At 45.5% G+C, this 17,417-nt stretch overlaps 1 protein-coding gene across 3 annotated transcripts in view; it reads right to left on the bottom strand.

Moving 5' to 3' along the window:
• Nucleotides 1-17,417, bottom strand: part of IL15RA (interleukin 15 receptor subunit alpha) — a 55,592-nt gene that overhangs the window by 10,323 nt on the left and 27,852 nt on the right. For 2 of the 3 annotated variants that reach the window (XM_027591857.2, XM_027591855.2), the window contains exons 2-6: nucleotides 13,767-13,961; nucleotides 9,623-9,715; nucleotides 7,264-7,458; nucleotides 5,614-5,646; nucleotides 1,607-1,639 (exon numbers count right to left, since the gene is read on the bottom strand). In XM_027591857.2, the coding sequence (XP_027447658.1) occupies nucleotides 1,607-1,639; nucleotides 5,614-5,646; nucleotides 7,264-7,458; nucleotides 9,623-9,715; nucleotides 13,767-13,961 (549 nt within the window). The remainder of the gene's footprint in view (nucleotides 1-1,606; nucleotides 1,640-5,613; nucleotides 5,647-7,263; nucleotides 7,459-9,622; nucleotides 9,716-13,766; nucleotides 13,962-17,417) is intronic. The other variant, XM_027591856.2, reaches the window with a different exon arrangement.

Genomic DNA, 17,417 nt, shown 5'->3' with positions numbered 1-17,417 from the left:
GGCTTGAACTCACGACCCTGAGATCAAAACCTGAGCTGAGATCGAGTTGGATGCTTAACTGACTGAGCCACCCAGGCGCCCCCATCATTACTGTGTTTTTATTGGCAGCTTTTCATGGCAGAGGAAGGGTGGTAAGGAGAGAAAGGAGGTGTCGTAAAAGGTGTTGCGGATTAGAGGAGAGTAAGGCCGTGGCTCGGAAGAAAGGAAAGATCCTGTTTGGGGTGAGTTGAAAGGAACAGCCTGGAGTGGTGGGGGCACTTGCAGGTAGGAGGCCAGCAGGTGTAGGGCATTTGAGCTTTATTAGACAGGATAGGAAGAGTGGGGTCTCCATGTGGAAGCCAGAGGGCTTAGCCCAAGGGCACGGTGAACCTAAGTAATTTAAAAACACTTGCATCAATAAATAATAAGCTCCAGGCAGAGTTGGCCAGTTTGCCTCCATACTGTGAAATCTCCCTGCAAAAGACTACCTGCCCTGCATGAAGGATGACAACCATGAACATCTGGGGGGCCAGCGGTCTGACTGTGGACCACGAGTCACATCTCCTAGACTGTTCGGCTGTTGGGACCTGTGCCTAAACCACCAGCACACGACCTCCGGTACAGGATACTTCTCCTATCTTTGCCTTCAGAATACAACTCTATCGAAAAACAGAGAAATACAAGGATGTGGGGAAACACTCAGATTCTCCGCCGGGTACGGAGTACGGTTTTTCTCAAGGGCAGTCGGCAACATATAACAACAGCTTTAGAGAAGACCACCCCCGTTGACTCTCTAGTCCCACTTCTAGGAATTTATTCCAAGGAAATGGGCAAATACATGCAGGAGTATTCACTGAAGTATTATTTAAAACAATTTTTAAAATGTTAATCTCTTATTAATAGAAAATTAATTAAGCTATGGTATACCCATACATTGGACTATCATCCAGCTTTTAAAAATTATGAAATGAATCTATATTAACACAGAAAGATGCCTCCAATTACTTAGGTGAAAAAAAAAACCGGCTGAGACAAAAATGAACCAAAAAATAATCTCCAGTAAGCCATGTGTGTGTCCATAGGCACAGGACAGCCTTGAAGAATAGATACCAAAGTACTAAGTAATGGTGGGCTTGTAGATAATCTTTATTTTCTTTTTTAAAAAGTTTGCTTTTTCCCTGATATTTTTGAAATGGTACTGTCATCAGAAGAAACAGTAAAGTTGTCAAAACCAAACTACCTGTGCCTAAGTAAATACAAACAAGAATAGAAAAGTCCCAAAGGAAGTAACAAGGAAGCATGGCAAATTAGTGAAAAATGTTTTGAGTTTTCAGACTTAACATTAATCATCATTATGACTAAGAACCAGAAATGCTTCCTAAGAGATGGTGTGCCCTAGGGTAAACTATTTCTTCCATTGACTCATCAGCTCAGCATGCATTTATTGTCCACAGAGGGATTTATTGGAAAAGGCCAGATGATTTCAGCTGTAGTTTTGCCTTCATAATGCCTCTTCCTGTTTCTTCTGAATGAGAATCACACCTGCAGACTCCCAATTCCAGGGAGAAAGGAGGGCCCTGAGCCAGTGATGTGACAGAGCACTTTGAATCCAGGGACAAACTCATACCCTTGGCCTCTTCCTCCATTATATCCAGGCAAACTGGGTAAAAAAAATTGAAACCAAAATCACAAAGATGCTAGGTAAACAAATCAACTGGCAAGTTCCCCCACCGTTTTGTGTTTCCTGAGGGATGCATGGGTTGGAGAAAAAGGAAGAGAGAGAGTTTTGGTGAACCAGAGGAGAACAGAGGAGGATTTGAGTCAGGGGCGGAGGGGGGGGTGGCGGTGGATTATTGCTCAGGAGGCCGAGAAAGGCCAGTAGCTCCCTGCCTTGACTTCAGCCCACAGTGCGTGTTGGGTCTAAAGCGAAGAAGGTGGCCGAGGCAACCAGTGGTCACTGTTCAATGTTGATGATGAAGAGGTCCTCTGAGAACATGGGCAGGGGGACACCATTCCTTAGCAGTACCTACCAACTAGATCAGCCAGGAAGTGCTGTTTCTGAGTGCTGGTGTGCCTGCATCTGATGAAGGCAGTTTTGAAGTAAGAACATCATTATTCCCGGGCAGTGTTTCTCTTCTGTCTCTTACTGCACTAAGCACACAGTAAGTGTTGGGTTCAGAGTAGGTACTCAATAAATACCTAACTGATTGAACTAAACCATTCCTACAGTCCATAAGTTAAAGTATATTTGACGTGCCATTTGCTTCTCAATGAGAAATCTGCATTTCATTGCAACTTAGGACCAACCCGGCACAGAGTTAGAACCCAATCTATACTGAATAAACAGAGGAATGATATAATAGCTAGCTCCTGTTAAAGGCTGAGCATATCAACTGCAGCAAATTGATTTCAGATATGAAAGATGAGAAGTGTAATACAGTCTGAAGAATTAACTCTTCCCTCCTTGTGTCTTAAATGAACATGGCAATGTAAACACTGTCATAGGTGACATTCTGGCTTTTTACTTCACAATCAGGAGTCCTCAGGAATAGCCTAGTCAAAGACCAGATAGGGGGTATTGGAAGAGCTGAATGAAATCATTGATTAAAAGGGCTACCAAGGGGCGCCTGGGTGGCTCAGTTGGTTAAGCATGTGACTCTTGGTTTCGGTTCAGGTTGTGATCTCAGGGTCATGAGATGGAGCCCTGCGTGGGGCCCTGCACTCAGCACAGCGTCTGCTTGGGATTCTCTGCCGTCTGTCCCTCCCCCTGCTTGTGCTCTCCCTCTCTAAAATAAATAAATAAAATCTTAAAGAAAAAAAAGCCTGCCAAGTGAGCCTGTAGATACTTAAGATAATGAAATGAAGAATTGCACTTCCTAAACATTTATTAAAATGTTAAAGTCTTCAAATTAACATACTCATTTGCTCACTCACTATTTATTGAGCATCTACTCTTTACCATTTTCTGTTGAACTAAAAACAACTTTTATAAGTTGTGATAATCATTTATGTAACTTAAAAAATTATGATATTGGTACTTATCAATGGGCTGATGAAAATATTCAGTTAATTAACATTTGCTGAGTGATTATTGTGGTAAAGCATCTATATTTGCTTACAAACATCGTCAACCGATTGCTTATTCATGCAGAAATGCTAACACCTATGGATGCCCAAGGAGCCAGCTGGTGTCTCTGCCGCTTGTACCCGACAGGGGCAAACTCCTGGGTCTCAGGTAGCTGGGACTGTATATGACATACTTGGCAGGCACCATCACTAAATGTTCTTAGAAAACTAGCATGATTTTAATTTCAGTTTACACCTTCTTAGACAATAAAACTTAAATAACACCTAATGAAATAGAACTCGTCTTTATTTTTTATTTCTTGGCTAACAATTACTTGATCTGTCTTGTAAGTTAGGTGCTAACATGTTTATCTTAAAGACCCCCAGAAGAAGGAAATCTTACTCACATAACAGGAAAGATTTAAAGTTTTTTTTTTTTTTAATCTGTTTCCACAGTTTCTTGCACAGAGCTATTTTTGCCTATTGCAGGTGTTGAGTTAATGTGTATTACATTATACTGCAGAATTTGGGAGAGACTTTCTGACATTTTAATCTAGTGAAAGTCAGGAGCTGGAAAAATATAAGATGATATCCCATAATAAAGTAGTTGTTTGAAAATCTACTTAGAAAACACGGACCCTCAAATTTTATATATAGGATTTTTTCCTACAGATATACTTGCCCACAGCAAAATGATAGGTTTTCCAATTAGTCACTGTTTGTAACATAGTCCAAGAATGTAAACAGTCACATGTCCAAATAGGGGGTTGGCTACATAAATTCTGGCAAATCCATATGGTAGGATTTTTTGTAGCTGTTTTCAAGAATGAAGTAGTTTTAATGTATTGATATGGAAGGATTTCCAAGAGATACCATTAGGTGAAAATGAACAAGGTGCAAAACAGTGAAAATACAGTATCTATTTAGCATCATATATCCTCTGTGAGCTATTTAGGGGTTAACTCTCTGAAAGGATACACAGAAATCTGGTAGCAGGAGTTGCTTTCTTCCTGCAGGGGGATTTTCAGCCTGAGATGGGGCTTTTTGCTCTATATGTTTTTGTAATTTGTAATTTTTAAACACTGTGCAAATATTACCAATTAAAAAAACGAATAAAAAATGTAAAACTTTGTAGAAAGGTTAATATAATATGTGACATAAGGAGAAAAATTAGGTTAGCTACTTTATTTACTGCTTGCCTCTTAAGTGGTAAACATATTTTTGTTTCAGTGTCCTTGTCATTAATCCCACAGTTTCTCCATGAAAATACTTTCCAGATGGGCTTTTTTTTTTTTATTGTCTTGCCTTCTCATACGCCTTTTAATCATTTTAAAAACCATTCTAATCAACTAGCTGCTGAAATGACCAAACCCACTTGGTTGGCCTTTCTTTTTTAAGAGACAGTGCGTGCGCACGCACCTGTGTGGGGGAGGACGCGGTGCAGAGGGAGAGGGAGAGAGGGGCTCCATCCCACAATCATGACCTGAGCTGAAAGCGTTGGATGCTTAACTGACTGAGCTACCCGGGCGCCCCTCACTTTTTTTTTTTTTTTCTGGAAGACATTTGAAAAAAAAGATTTTATTTATTTATTATTTATTTGAGAGAGAGTGAGTGGGAGTAGGGGGAGGGTCAGAGGGAGAGCGAGAGAAGCAGACGCCCCGCTGAGCATGGAGCCGATGCGGGGGGATGCGGGGTGACGTGGGGCTCAATCTCATGCCCGGAGATCACAACCTGAGCTGAAAGAGTTGGATACTTAACCAACTAAGCCACCCGGGCGCCCCTAGATGATACCTGATGCAGATAAAATAGAGCCACAAAAATGAGTCATTCTCCAGTAGAAAAACTTGTCAATGAAAAATAGAAATAATTTTTGTCTGTACGAAGTTACGGTGGGTTTTTGTTTTTTTTTTTTGGCTTCTTGAAAACTTGTCAGACAAAAGTCTTAGATTCTTTCTTACGAATGCAATTCTCTCTCCCTTCTCTCTTCTTCCTGTCTCCTCCCCTCCCTTCCTCTCTTTCTTTAATTCTTGTGAACGCTTTTCCATTCCCCTCACACTCTCTGGGTCATTCACTTTCTCTCCTAGCCTTAAAGTTGTGTGCTTCTTCTGTAAAAAGAAGCCTCTTATATTGAGACATTTGAGCAGCCTTGCTGTGAAGGGCATCATGCTGAAACCCTGTGAAAGATGAATGCAGTTTATGGCAGAATAACAGCATTGCAATGACAGTAGTACACACGTGTGGTGTTCTCATAAGTCCTGCATGCAAGTCTAGCCCCCCTTAGGGGAAGGAGGCTCTTTTGTGATGCGTCAGCTCTCTGGTTCCCACATCAGTAGCCTGACAGGGAGGAGCTACCAATAGTGAGATAAGCAGTCATGTTAGAATCCCATTAAGTAGGGTAATCCTATAACTTACTATCTAAACCGAGACACTCTTGAGCGGAGAAGGGGATGCTGCTGGTGGCCAGGCTTGGGCAGCACATAAACCAGGACTGTCCCACCCCCTGCGACTGAGGTCCTCTGGGCATAAACACTGCGAGGACAAGAAAAAAAAAAAAACAAAACAACTTACCAGTCACAGCTCCAGAATTGTATGAATATGTACCTGCAGAGAAGAGATTGCAGCTCAGTTATTGCTGTTTCTCAGTTCAGGCACTAGTTTCTCATTAAGCAGGAGGAATTTGGGACAATTTGGTTTTCATCCTAAAGCCTTGAGAGATTGATGGCTGGCAAAACCAAATTCCCTATAGCAGAGGACAAGGGTAATTTATGTAGATGCTGGGCCATGCTTAAGAATCAAATATGCCCTGTTTGCACAGCGAAGGAAAACATCAACAAAACAAAAAGACAACCTCCTAAATGGGAGAAGATATTTGCAAGTGACATATCTGATAAGGATTAATATCCAAAGTGTGTAAGAACTTATACAACTCAACATACACACACAAGCAAATAATCTAATTAAAAATGGGCAGAGGACCAGATAGACACTTTTTCAAAGAAGACACACAGATGGCCAACAGGCATACGAAAGGATGCTCAACATCACTGGGAAAGGCAAATGTGAAGCCACAATGACAGATTATCTTACCCCTGTGAGAATGGGTAGAATCAAAAAGACAAGAAACATCAATTGTTATGGAGGATGTGGAGAGAAGGGAACCTCCTGCACTGTTGGTGGGCATGCAAGCTGGTGCAGCCACTCTGGAAGACAGTATGGAGGGTCCTCAAAAAAATTAAAAATAGAAATAGCTATATGATTCAGTAATTCTGCCAGGTATTTACCCAAAGAAAACAAAAATACTAATTTGAAAAGATATATGCACTCCTATCTTTATTGCAGCATTATTTACAGTAGGCAAGATATGGAAGCAGCCCAAGTGTCCATCAGTAGATGAATGGATAGTGATGTGGTATATATGTAATATGAGTATTACTCAGCCATAAAAAAGAATGAAATCTTGCCATTCAATAACAATGGATGGACGTAGAGTGTATTATGCTAAGTGAAATAAGTCAAACAGAGAAAGACAAATACCATATGATTTCACTTAGATGTGGAATCTAAAAAACGAAACCAGTGAACAAACAGACAAAAGCCAAAAGAGACCCTTAAACACAGAGAACAAACTGATGACAGCCAGAGGGGAGGAATGTGTGTGTGTGTGGGGGGGATGGGGAAAACGGGTGAAGGGGGAGTGGGAGGTCCAGGCTTCCAGTGATGGAATGAATAAGTCACGGGGATGAAAGGTACAGCATGGGGCAGGGGGGAGCAGAATCAATGGTATTGTGGTAGAGAAAAACACGCCACAAAGAATCAGCTATGCCTTTACGGAAGATGCAGATTACCAAGAGCTTTTCCATCCCACAGACTGTGACTCCAGATTGCAGAAGGCTTCCACTGTCCTCCACATTGGGAGGAGGCAGATATTATTCAGATTGGCAAAGCCTCTGCCATGCAGGTCTGTACGGTGAGCCTTGTCCCATCCAGGAGATGGACTTTCTTTTCCAGCTGGGCTGAAGCAGGGTGGAGCACAGAGGTTAGAGGGCAGAGCAGGGAGGCTGTGACACAGAGCAGCGAGCAGGGGGTCACTGAGTTGTCTGGGCTTTGGGTCAGATGGTATAATGCTGTGCAGTTGGCTCACTCGAGGTCTCCACCCACACCCAAGAAGCAGCCCACGGGTTGCTGACTTCTCCTAAAGTATGCAAAGCCAGTGCTAACCTGGCATCTCCTGTGAGGCGGAGGGAGTGCGTTCCAAGGCCTTTGCTGTTGTCTGAGGTGGGGCTTGGGAGGGTTCCTGACTGATCGGCCCTGTGGTTCCTGTAGCAGGAGGCTCTGATGGCATCGGCCTGGAGTCTAGCACAATATCGGGCTTGGTGGCCACTGTGGTGTCTGACGTGGAAGTGAAAGCTGGTTCTGTAGGGAAGTGCAAGATATGGAGGACATGAATATTTAGACCCATGTCTCTGCTCAGCTCCAGAAGAGAGTGGACTTGGTACTTGCTCTAGTGAAGCCCACCGTAGCCCGGCCCTCCCCCGGCACACTCCTCCGTGGCTCTTTGGGAAAATCCCTTATGTGGGTAACCTGTTCATCCATCTGGAATGGCCACGGGACTTTCAAGGATGCCAGAGGCTCTGCAGCTGTTTGTCATGGTGCAGAGTTCAAGATGCCATGGATTTGGGTAGACTTGGATGCTATGGGAGGCTGCTCTCAAAAACTGAGTGCAACTGTATTTGCCAAAGACATCTGGGGTGCGGATTTTCATTTATTTTTTTACGTGTTTGCCCATGACTTCTGAAATGGGGGGGATGCCTGAGGTTCAGCCTGACTGAGTCTTAGCATATTTGAAGGAAGGGTCCTGGTTTTGCGCTGATCAAGGGGAGGGCAGCCCACCTTGTGTCCAGGCCCTCACCGTCCCTGTCGACCTGGCAAATGGCTGCCCCCAAACTGTGAAGCATGGTACAAGTGCCTCTGTGACCCCAGCACCGTTGGCTGTCTGGCCACGCCGTGTGGGGCTGCTGTCCCAGCCGCTTATGCTGTGAGACGTCCTCCTGCCCCTTCGTCCTCTATCAGCATCTCGCACGATCCGGGCTGCCAGCACTCCGGGCGCTCTGCAGACAGCGCTCCCCCAAAGCATCTCCATCCAAGTGCCCATGGCCATGTCATCCCGCGTCAGAGATGACACTCCCACGCCTTTCACCTGACCAAGTGTTCCATGCATGAAGGCAAGGCTGGCAGAGACCAGCCTTGATTATTCTCATCACTTGGTGCACCAGATATGACTTGGGTCAAAGGGGTTTTGGAATTACTCCAAACTTAAATGTAGTCAGCGCTCAACCATATCCTCCCGTTTGTAGCCAACAAACTACCTAACTAACTAGGAGGAAACCTCCCTCTGGCCTTGCCATCCCCCACCCCCCCCCACAGCATTGCTACTCAGCCTTGGCTCCCTAAGAATCACCTGGGGAGCTTCTAGAACCCTAATTCCCAGGCTGCTCCCCAGACCGCCAAAGGAGGAGGAGGTCCCCACATGTGTCCACGGTTAGGAAGCCATGCTCAAGGGGAGGCGAGCCCGAGCAGTGCAGCCCACCACAGCAGGATGGCTGTGCCTGCGCGTGAAGGGGGAGGCGGGGGGTGGGGAAGCACCACACAGGATAACGGGACACAAAAAAATCAGGAGTTAAGTGTAAAGTAAGGCTTTCCTAGGATGTAGGGCACGTTGTCCCAAGACATTAGCATCTGTGATTTCAAATTTTCTTAACATCAGTACGGTGCTGAGGAAATTGGGATAGAAGATTAGCTAAGACCCTGGAAATGCGTAACGTTGGCAGCTTTGTGCAGTGCTCCTGTACCCGGCAGCCCCCCGTTGGGGGAACAGTTCTGCATGGGTCCCTCACGTTTCTGCACGTCTTGTCGGCAGAGGCACTGGCAGCCCTTTCTTGGGACTATCTTTCCAAAGATGTTCCTATAGCCTTGGAAGGTGCGGACAGTGCCTCACCCTGGAGCAAAGGACAGACATGGTCAGCAGGTTATAAAAGACTCCAGTTTCTTAACTCAGGCTTCCTCTGCTATGAAGCAGCCTGCTGGATGTGCAGGCATCTTGGAGGCCCCTCCCTGTTGCCCCTGTGGGACACAGAGACGAGGAAATTGAGGCAAACATGCTGAGGGTCCTGCTGCCCACTGTGCCGTGGAAGGAAGAACGTCCTTGGTCTCTGGAGCAGGAACGTCCTGTTTTCCGCGGGCACCCGTGACGTGTTGGCGGGCTACCATGCAAGGCAGGCAAAACCGCAGATCCTCCCCAGTTTTGATGAGGAAGTGCGTCCACAGCTAAGTCTGATCTGGCATTGTAAGAGTGGGTTTCGAACCATCATTAATTATGTGCAGCCGAAACCTAGCTATCAAGCCACTTTGATTTAAAAGAGAAAATGAAGCTAATATAACGTTGACGTTAATAAAAAGTGTGTCCTGTTGTTTAAGTTGGCCGTGGAACTCCAGCGGTGGTCCAAGAATCTGAAGGGCTCACAGGGACCTGCGTGGTCGCAGGGAATGGGAGTCCTTAAAAAGTTTCCAACATCCCTACCTTTTCCAGAAAGGGAGGTGCTCTCTGGCTCTGGGGTCACCCCTGCTGGCGCTTCTGTGGAGGATGGCCTTAGGTGAGTCAGGGAGGGGTCTCCTAGAGAGAGGATAACCACATGGCATTCATGAGCCTGAGGGTGGAACCTGGAGTGCTCCACAACCACGCAGAAATAAAAAAATAAACATATCGATTTAAAATAGAGATATCTGGCTTCCCAGGATAGGTTAGAAGCCGGAGAAATACGCAACAATGTTTCCTAATCTGCAATTCCCAGGCAAACGTAAACAGACCCAAACTCTTTTTCTAGCCTTTCAGAAAGACTGCACACATATCAAATGTCTTGTTATTTTCAGTTAGACGGATATCAATGAGATCAACTCAGTTTTATAATCCTGTCTTTTACATGGGAAAATAAATGATTACTCAGTAGATTCAGTTGTTTTGTAAGGAAAAAAGAAAGCATTCCAAGCGTAGGAGGTTAGGAAAAGTAATGGAGGGAGTTGTTAGTGGTAAAAGGTGAGGATTCTTTGGGCTACGTGAAACCTAAAGATCCTCCAGTCTTTAGGTTCTAAAAGTCTATGATCCCAGGTCTCATCCCCTTGCTTCCTCTACCCCCACCCCCCACCAACCAGTTCAGAGCCTACAACTTTTCCCCATCTTAGATTCATTCACCCGAAGGAATTGGCACTTTGAAGAAACAGTCACTTTGCCTGTGCTGGAAAGCCCTTATTTTTCCCCCTGGATTACAGGTACCAGCAGGTGCCCAGACTGGACAGAATAAGATGTCCACTCTGTGTCTTTGCCATAGTGGTGTTGCTCATACCTGTCGTCACCCAGCTAGTTCAGCACTTCAGTTGCACTTGAGGCCATGTGGCACTATGTCCCCCAGCTGAGCGATTCCTTTACAATAAATAGAAGGCTTCTTCCTTGCCCTGCCTCTGATGTCTGTATGATGTCACGCAGGGGGAGGGGGCAGGTGCACAAAATCAATGAGAAAGTCTGGCTTTTCAAGGAATCCTACAGCAGAGTGAGTTTGCTCTAGAACAACCCCTTTTGTCCACTTCCCCAGAGAGGAGTTGAGAATTTTCATATATATGAGAAAGTCTCTAGCTTGCAGTTGGACATGTATCAAATATGCAATAAACCATGAGTTAATCTTTATTTTTCTAGAGTAAGGGCCTTAGTATTCCTGGAAATAGCACTATTGACTTCCACTCCAAGATTGTTGGCTTCTGACATAGTTATCCAGTTGTGGATGGTTCATAAAAAAATAGATTCTGACAACCATCCCTCACATGGACTCTGGAGTGCTGGCTGGACACCAGGCATGGGTGACCAAGCTAAGGGAGTCTCTGCTCCTTGGGTAGCCCCCATCCTTCTGGGTGGGTAACAACAAAGAACCCTAATAATTTCCCTACAGGTTGCCTTCTAGGGAAAAATTGGGGAAGCTCTCTGGGAAGCAAGCATGCCAAATTCTTGCTACCATAATCCTGAAGGCATATGTCAGAGGTATTGTGGGTTCTGTTCCAGACCATCACAATAAAGTAAATGTGGCAATAAAGCAAGTCAAATGAATCTTTTGTTTCTCAGTGCATAGAAAAGTTATGTTTGCCCTATACTATAGTCTATGAAGTGGGCAATAGCGTAGTGTCTAAAAAAAAAATCAATATATATACCTTAATTTAAAAATACTGCTGAAAAATGCTAACCATCATTTGAGCTTTCAGTGAGTCATAATCTTTGCTGGTGGGGGGGGTCTTGCCTCGATGTTGATGGCTGCTGACTGATGAGGGTGGTGGTTGCTGAAGGGCTGGGTGGGTGTGGCAGTTCTTTAAAATAAGACACTGATGAAGTTTGCCACAGTGACTGACTCTTCCTTTCATGAACAATTTCTCTGTAGCAGGTGGTGCTGTTTGATAGCATTTTACCCACAGTAGAGCTTCTTTCAAAATTGGAGTCAGTTCTCTCAAACCCCACCACTGCTGTATCAACTGAGTTTATGTAATATCCTAAATCCTTTGTTGTCATCTTAACCAGGAGTAGATTCCATCTCCAGAAACCACTTCCTTTGCTCATCCATAAGAAGCAACTCCTCATTTGTTCAAGTTTGATCATGAGATTGCAGCAATTCAGTCCCATCTTCAGGCTCCACTTCTAATTCTGGTTCTCTGGCTGTTTCCACCTCATCTGCAGTGACTTCCTCCACTGAAGTCTTGAGCCCCTCAAAGTCATCCGTGAGGGCTGGAATCAACTTCTCCAAAACTCCTGTGAATGTGTATATTTTGACCTCTTCCTGTGAATCATGAATGTTCTTAAAAGCATCTAGAATGGTGACTCCTTTCCAGAAGGTTTTTAATTTACTTTGCTCAGATCCATCAAAAGAATCACTATCTCTGGCAACCATAACCTTATGGGATGTATTCCTTAAATACTAAGACTTGAAAGTGGAAATGACTCCTTGATCTGGGAACTGCAGAATGGATATTTTTTTTAGCGGGCATGAAAACAATATTAGTTTCATTTTCATCTCAATCAGAGTTCTTGGGTGACCAGGTGCATTGTCAATGAGTAGTCATATTTTGAAAGGAAACTTCTTGAGCAGTAGGTCTCAACAGTGGGCTTAAAATATTCAGTAAACCATGTTGTAAGCAGATGTGCTGTCCTCCAGGTTTTGTTGTTCCCTTTATAGAGCACAGGCAGAATAGATTTAGCATCATTCTTAAGGTTCCTGGGATTTTCGGAATGGTCAGTGAGCACTGGCTTCAATTTAAAGTCATCAGCTGCATTAGCCCCTAAAAAGAGAGTCAGCCTGTCCTTTGAAGCTCTGAAGCCAGACATTGACTTCTCCTCTCCAGCTGGGAAAGTCCTAGATGGGCTCTTCCACACTAAGGCTGTTTTGTCTACATTGAGGATCTGTTGTTTAGTGTAGCAGCTTTCATTAATTATCTTAGCCAGATCTTCTGGATAACTGGCTGCTTCACTTTGCCCTCATGTTATGGAGACGGCTTCTTTCCTTGAAGCGCATGAACCAACCTGTGCTCGCCTCAAGCATTTCTTCTGCAGCTTCTTCACCTCTCCCAGCCTTCATGGAATTGAAGAGAGAGCCTTGCTCTGGATGAGGCTTTGGCTTAAGGGAGTGTTGTGGCTGGTTTGACCTTCTATTCGGACCCCTAAAACTTTCTCCATATCACCAATAAGTCTGTTTTGTTTACTTACCTTTTGTGTGTTCTCTGGAGTAGCACCTTCAGTTTCCTTCAAGGACTTTTCCTTTGTATTCATAACTTGGCACAAGAGGCCTATTTTTTGGCCTGTCTTGACTTGACATGCTTTTTTCACTAACCTAATCATTCCTAGTTTTGACTTGAAGAGAAAGATGTGATTCTTCCTTTCATATGAACCTTTAGAAGCTATTGTAGGGCTGTTAAGTAGCCTAATTTCAATATTGTTCTGTTTCAGGGAGTAGGGAGGACCAAGGAGAGGGAGAGAGACAGGGGAATGGCCAGTCCATGGAGCGGTCAGAAGACATGTACAACATCCATGGATTAAGTTAACCGTCTTACATGGGTGCAGTTTGTGGTGCCCCAAGAGAATCCCAGTAGTAATATCAAAGATCACTGGTCCCAGCTCCCATAACCAATATGAGAAAGTTTGAAATGCTGCGAGAATTACTAAAATGTGACACAGAGACACAAAGTGAGCAAATAACTATTGGAAAAATGGCGACAGTAGACTCGCTTGAAGCGGGATTGCCGCAAGTCTTCAATTGGTAAAAAGACCATAATTATCTGTAAAGTACAATAAAGCAAAGCGCAACAGAGTGAGAGATGGCTGCAGCTAGTATTGACCAGGTTTCACGGCACACTGCTATAGCCGCACCATTGACATCGGGTTCGTTTTCTGGATGAGGAACAAAGACTTCCAAGATGGTAAGACCCTTGCTCAAGGAAGCCAAAACTGTGACCCTGAAGCCTCTGTATTTTCAACTCCCAGGGGCGTTGTTCAGAGGCCCATTGGTTTATTTAGCCTTAGACCTCAACACAAATGTCTTGTCCCCCAGAGATGGGCTCATTCAGCTTCCCACACTACCGTTCCACTCTGTACAGCTTTGGGAAGGGGGATGGAGAGACTTGCGGGGACAGCTACTTACTGATGCACTTGAGATTGGGAATTGTCCAGTGGGCCACGTTCATGGTCTTGTTGAACACGCATTCGGTCAGGCTGGATGTCCCGGCTTTACGCTTGAAGCCAGAGTTACAGGTGTACCGCTCCCTGGAGCTCACCTTGTAACTCTTGACCTGGATGTCCGCATGTTCGACCGACGTGGGAGGAGGGCACGTGATGCCTGCAGGGGTGCAGGTAAAACGGGACAGGAGAGATGAACACATTCCAGCTTGTTCAGAGGTGTTCTCCAGGGTGCCTCTGTAGCTGGGGTCTGGCTTTCCGAGGGGCCCCATAGGATACACCCCAGATTCTAAGCATGTGGAAAATGTTCAGGGTCTCATCATTTAGAAGCCTTCCAGGAGCCTTGTCTTAAGTGCTCACCAACCAGCATGGCTAGGGACTGGGGAGTCATCCGTGGAAACCTCTCTCCCTTCCCTTCACCCCCCGTTACTCTCTCACCGTCTCTATCTCCTTAGCCTCACCCAGCCTGGCCTCTGCACTCTCCGGCCTGAAAGCAGCAATAACCTTTGAATTGGTCTCCCTGCCTGTTCTCCCTGAAAGCCTTTAATCCATTTCTGTAATGCAGCCAGTCATCTTCAGAAATGCGCATTGGATGACTTCACTCCTTCCTGGTTGCCCGCTGCTCTTAGAATAAAAACTAAAATCCTCAAGAAGTCTTCAGTGCTCTGCTAGACTGCCCCCAAACCCCCCAGCTACTCTTCCCCCGGCCACTCTGGCCTTTGGTCCCCCCGCCGCCCGGCCACTCACCATGCCCACTGCTCTCCCCAGCCCATCTCCTGCCATCCTTCCTAACGTGAACATGACTTTCTCAGGAAAGCCTTCCCTCCCCTCCCGGCCCGTCAGCCAGGTCCCATATCTCCCTGTGTGGCCAGCCACTCTCCTGGTTGTACCGAAGACAATGAGATGATGTAAGGGCTGTATCTCATCATTTGCACTTTGAGCGGCGGCAGCAGGGGGCACATCTGTCTTGCCCAACACTGGGTTCTCTGAGCCTTGTACAATAGCTGTTCAAGAAAGAGTGTTCAGAGGATGATGCTTATTATGCACATGCCCTTTAGCCCAGCAATTTCACTTCTAAGAATTTACCCTACAGATAACACTGGTATATTTATGGAGTGAGTATGTACAAAGTTATTGGTTATAATAGCCAGTACCTATAAATTACCGTGTATGTGGCCAGCAGGAGACTAATTTAGTAAATTACAATACAGATACCCTACGAAGAAGTACCACCCAGCTCCTTACAGTAGATGAAGGAAGCTCTTTGTGCACCGAACTGGAAAGATCTCCAAGATACACTGTTAGGTTAGGAAGAAAAGGAACAGAACCAGATGTTTTATATGCTACCATCCATAAAAAAAGAAGAAATGGTACCTATCCACAATATTCTGTCTGTACATAAGATCTCTGAAAGGATGCGAGAGACTATCAACGCTGGAGATGAGGCAGCTGAGAGATGCACTAGGAGAGACTTTTTACTGAATGCCCTTTCATCATTTTTTTTTTTTTTGTCTTTTCATACTTTCTGAATCTTTAGTGGTGCAGATGTTTTACCTGTTAAAAATGCTTTTGAGGGGTGTCTGGGTGGCTCAGTTGGTTAAGCATCTGCCTTCGGCTCAGGTCAGGATCCCGGGGTCCTGGGATCAGGACCCGCCTCGGGCCCCCTGCTCAGCGGGGAGCCTGCTTCTCCCTCTCCCTCTCCCCCCCACCCCCCTGCTTGCGCTCTCCCTCATATTTAACAAGCAGTGCCAGCCAGGTGCTGACCAATCAGAATAGCTGCTGGAAATACTTGGGGCTGGGGGAGGGGTGACCACTGGCCACAGATGAAAGGCCACAGTGATGAGGACTGGCAGAATATTAGTTGTGCCTATATGTTACACTGTTTTAAATATATGACATGCTGCGTAATAGAAAGGTAGGGGATGGGAGAATTTTATTTTTATTTTATTTTTTTTTAAAGATTTTATTTATTTATTTGAGAGAGAGAGAGAATGAGATAGAGAGCATGAGAGGCAAGAGGTTCAGAGGGAGAAGCAGACTCCCTGCTCAGCAGGGAGCCCGACGTGGGACTCGATCCCGGGACTCCAGGATCATGACCTGAGCCGAAGGCAGTCGATTAACCAACTGAGCCACCCAGGCGCCCCTGGGAGAATTTTAAAGTACCCTGCCACAGGAACTCAGAAATCTTGGTTGAGCCTAGGGCAGGAGAGGGATAAATCCTGCTGAGTGGCGGGTGTTCGGTGCTTTGGCTGTAATATGTTGCCTGCTACAGGAATGTGAGAAATGCAGGAGATTCTGGAATTAGGAATTTTTGCCTTTCTCTGAGCAAGTGAAGGCAACTTGGGGAAAAACTGAAGGCAAGAAGTTTTGCAAGGTCATCTGGGAGGATTCTGGACACCCTTTTGGGAGACAGCCCGCTCCCCCACCTCCTCGCCCGCCCCCCACCTCCTCGCCCGCCCCAGTCACTCCCAGCAGACTGAGTGTGACAAAGTGCATGCCAAAGTGATACCTTTTATCAGGCGAATGTCACCAAAAGAAGGTAAGAGCCAGAGCTAGAACGATTCAAGTTTTCTCTGACCTGTACAACTGTGTTAAAAATGTCCCTCTTCTTTTAATTAGAATCTGAAAGATTTGAGCAAGACTTAGGGCCCATGATTTTCCTCAGTATGAAACTTCCTGGCTAAAAGCAATGTCCTGGGACCTGCCACATCATGTACATTCATTTCATTTTTGTGGCATTTCTACAGATAGGTGCTCAGTAGATCTGCAGGATAAGCTGGTCTAATGGCTTTTGGGAATGACACCTAGTGAAGTTCTCTCTCATGTCTGAGTTTTGTAATGTACCAGGAGCAGACAGTTCTGTTCTGAAAGTCTGATGATTGAGCTACCTGCGAGTACGGTAAACAGTTCAAATCCCAAGTGGATGAGGTGAGCTCAGTCACCTACCCAGATTAGACCTTGGTGCTAGGTCTGAGGGGGACAGATTCTGGATTCTGGCTTCTGGAACATGAATCCCCATCCATCCTAGAAAATGTCATGTCTTAATGATCTTAAGCTGGGTGTTCTAAGTGGGGCCGGTTTCCTTCTGTATCCCTCAAATAAGCCACTCTTGTTTGATTTACCCAAATAGTATCTGTGCTTTCCAGCAATCTGAGCCTCTTTGGGTTGGGCAGGATCTGGGGTCAGCTTTGACTGGCCATGGGGTCAGCTTTGACTGGCCATTTGGTGGCAGCTTTCTCCTTCCTTCCCACCTGCTCCCTGTGGGTTGGCCTGTCTCTGTCTAGAAACCCTAGCTTTGGGGACTAGGGCCCAGACCTCCGCTGCCAGGTCTTGACCATCTTTTCCTCTAGAGAGCAGTCCCTGGATTGCCACACTGTATCTTAGGTTTGGATGTCCAAGAAGGACTGCCAGAATCACCAAGTGTCTGACTCTTGATTTCGGCATGGGTTGCAGGATTAAGCCCCATGTCGGGCTGCACACTGGGTGTGGAGCCTGCTTGGGATTTTCTCTCTACCTCTCCCTCTGCCCCTCCCTTCCCCCACTCATGGGCACACAGCTTCTCTCTCAGAAAGAAAGAGAGAGAGAGAGAGACAGAAAGAAAGAAAGAAAAAGAAAG

This window comes from Zalophus californianus, chromosome 9, assembly GCF_009762305.2.
Source record: "Zalophus californianus isolate mZalCal1 chromosome 9, mZalCal1.pri.v2, whole genome shotgun sequence".
NCBI lineage: Eukaryota > Metazoa > Chordata > Mammalia > Carnivora > Otariidae > Zalophus > Zalophus californianus.
The sequence above is the reverse complement of the archived record's forward strand: the minus strand, read 5'-3'. Positions and strand labels throughout refer to the sequence as shown.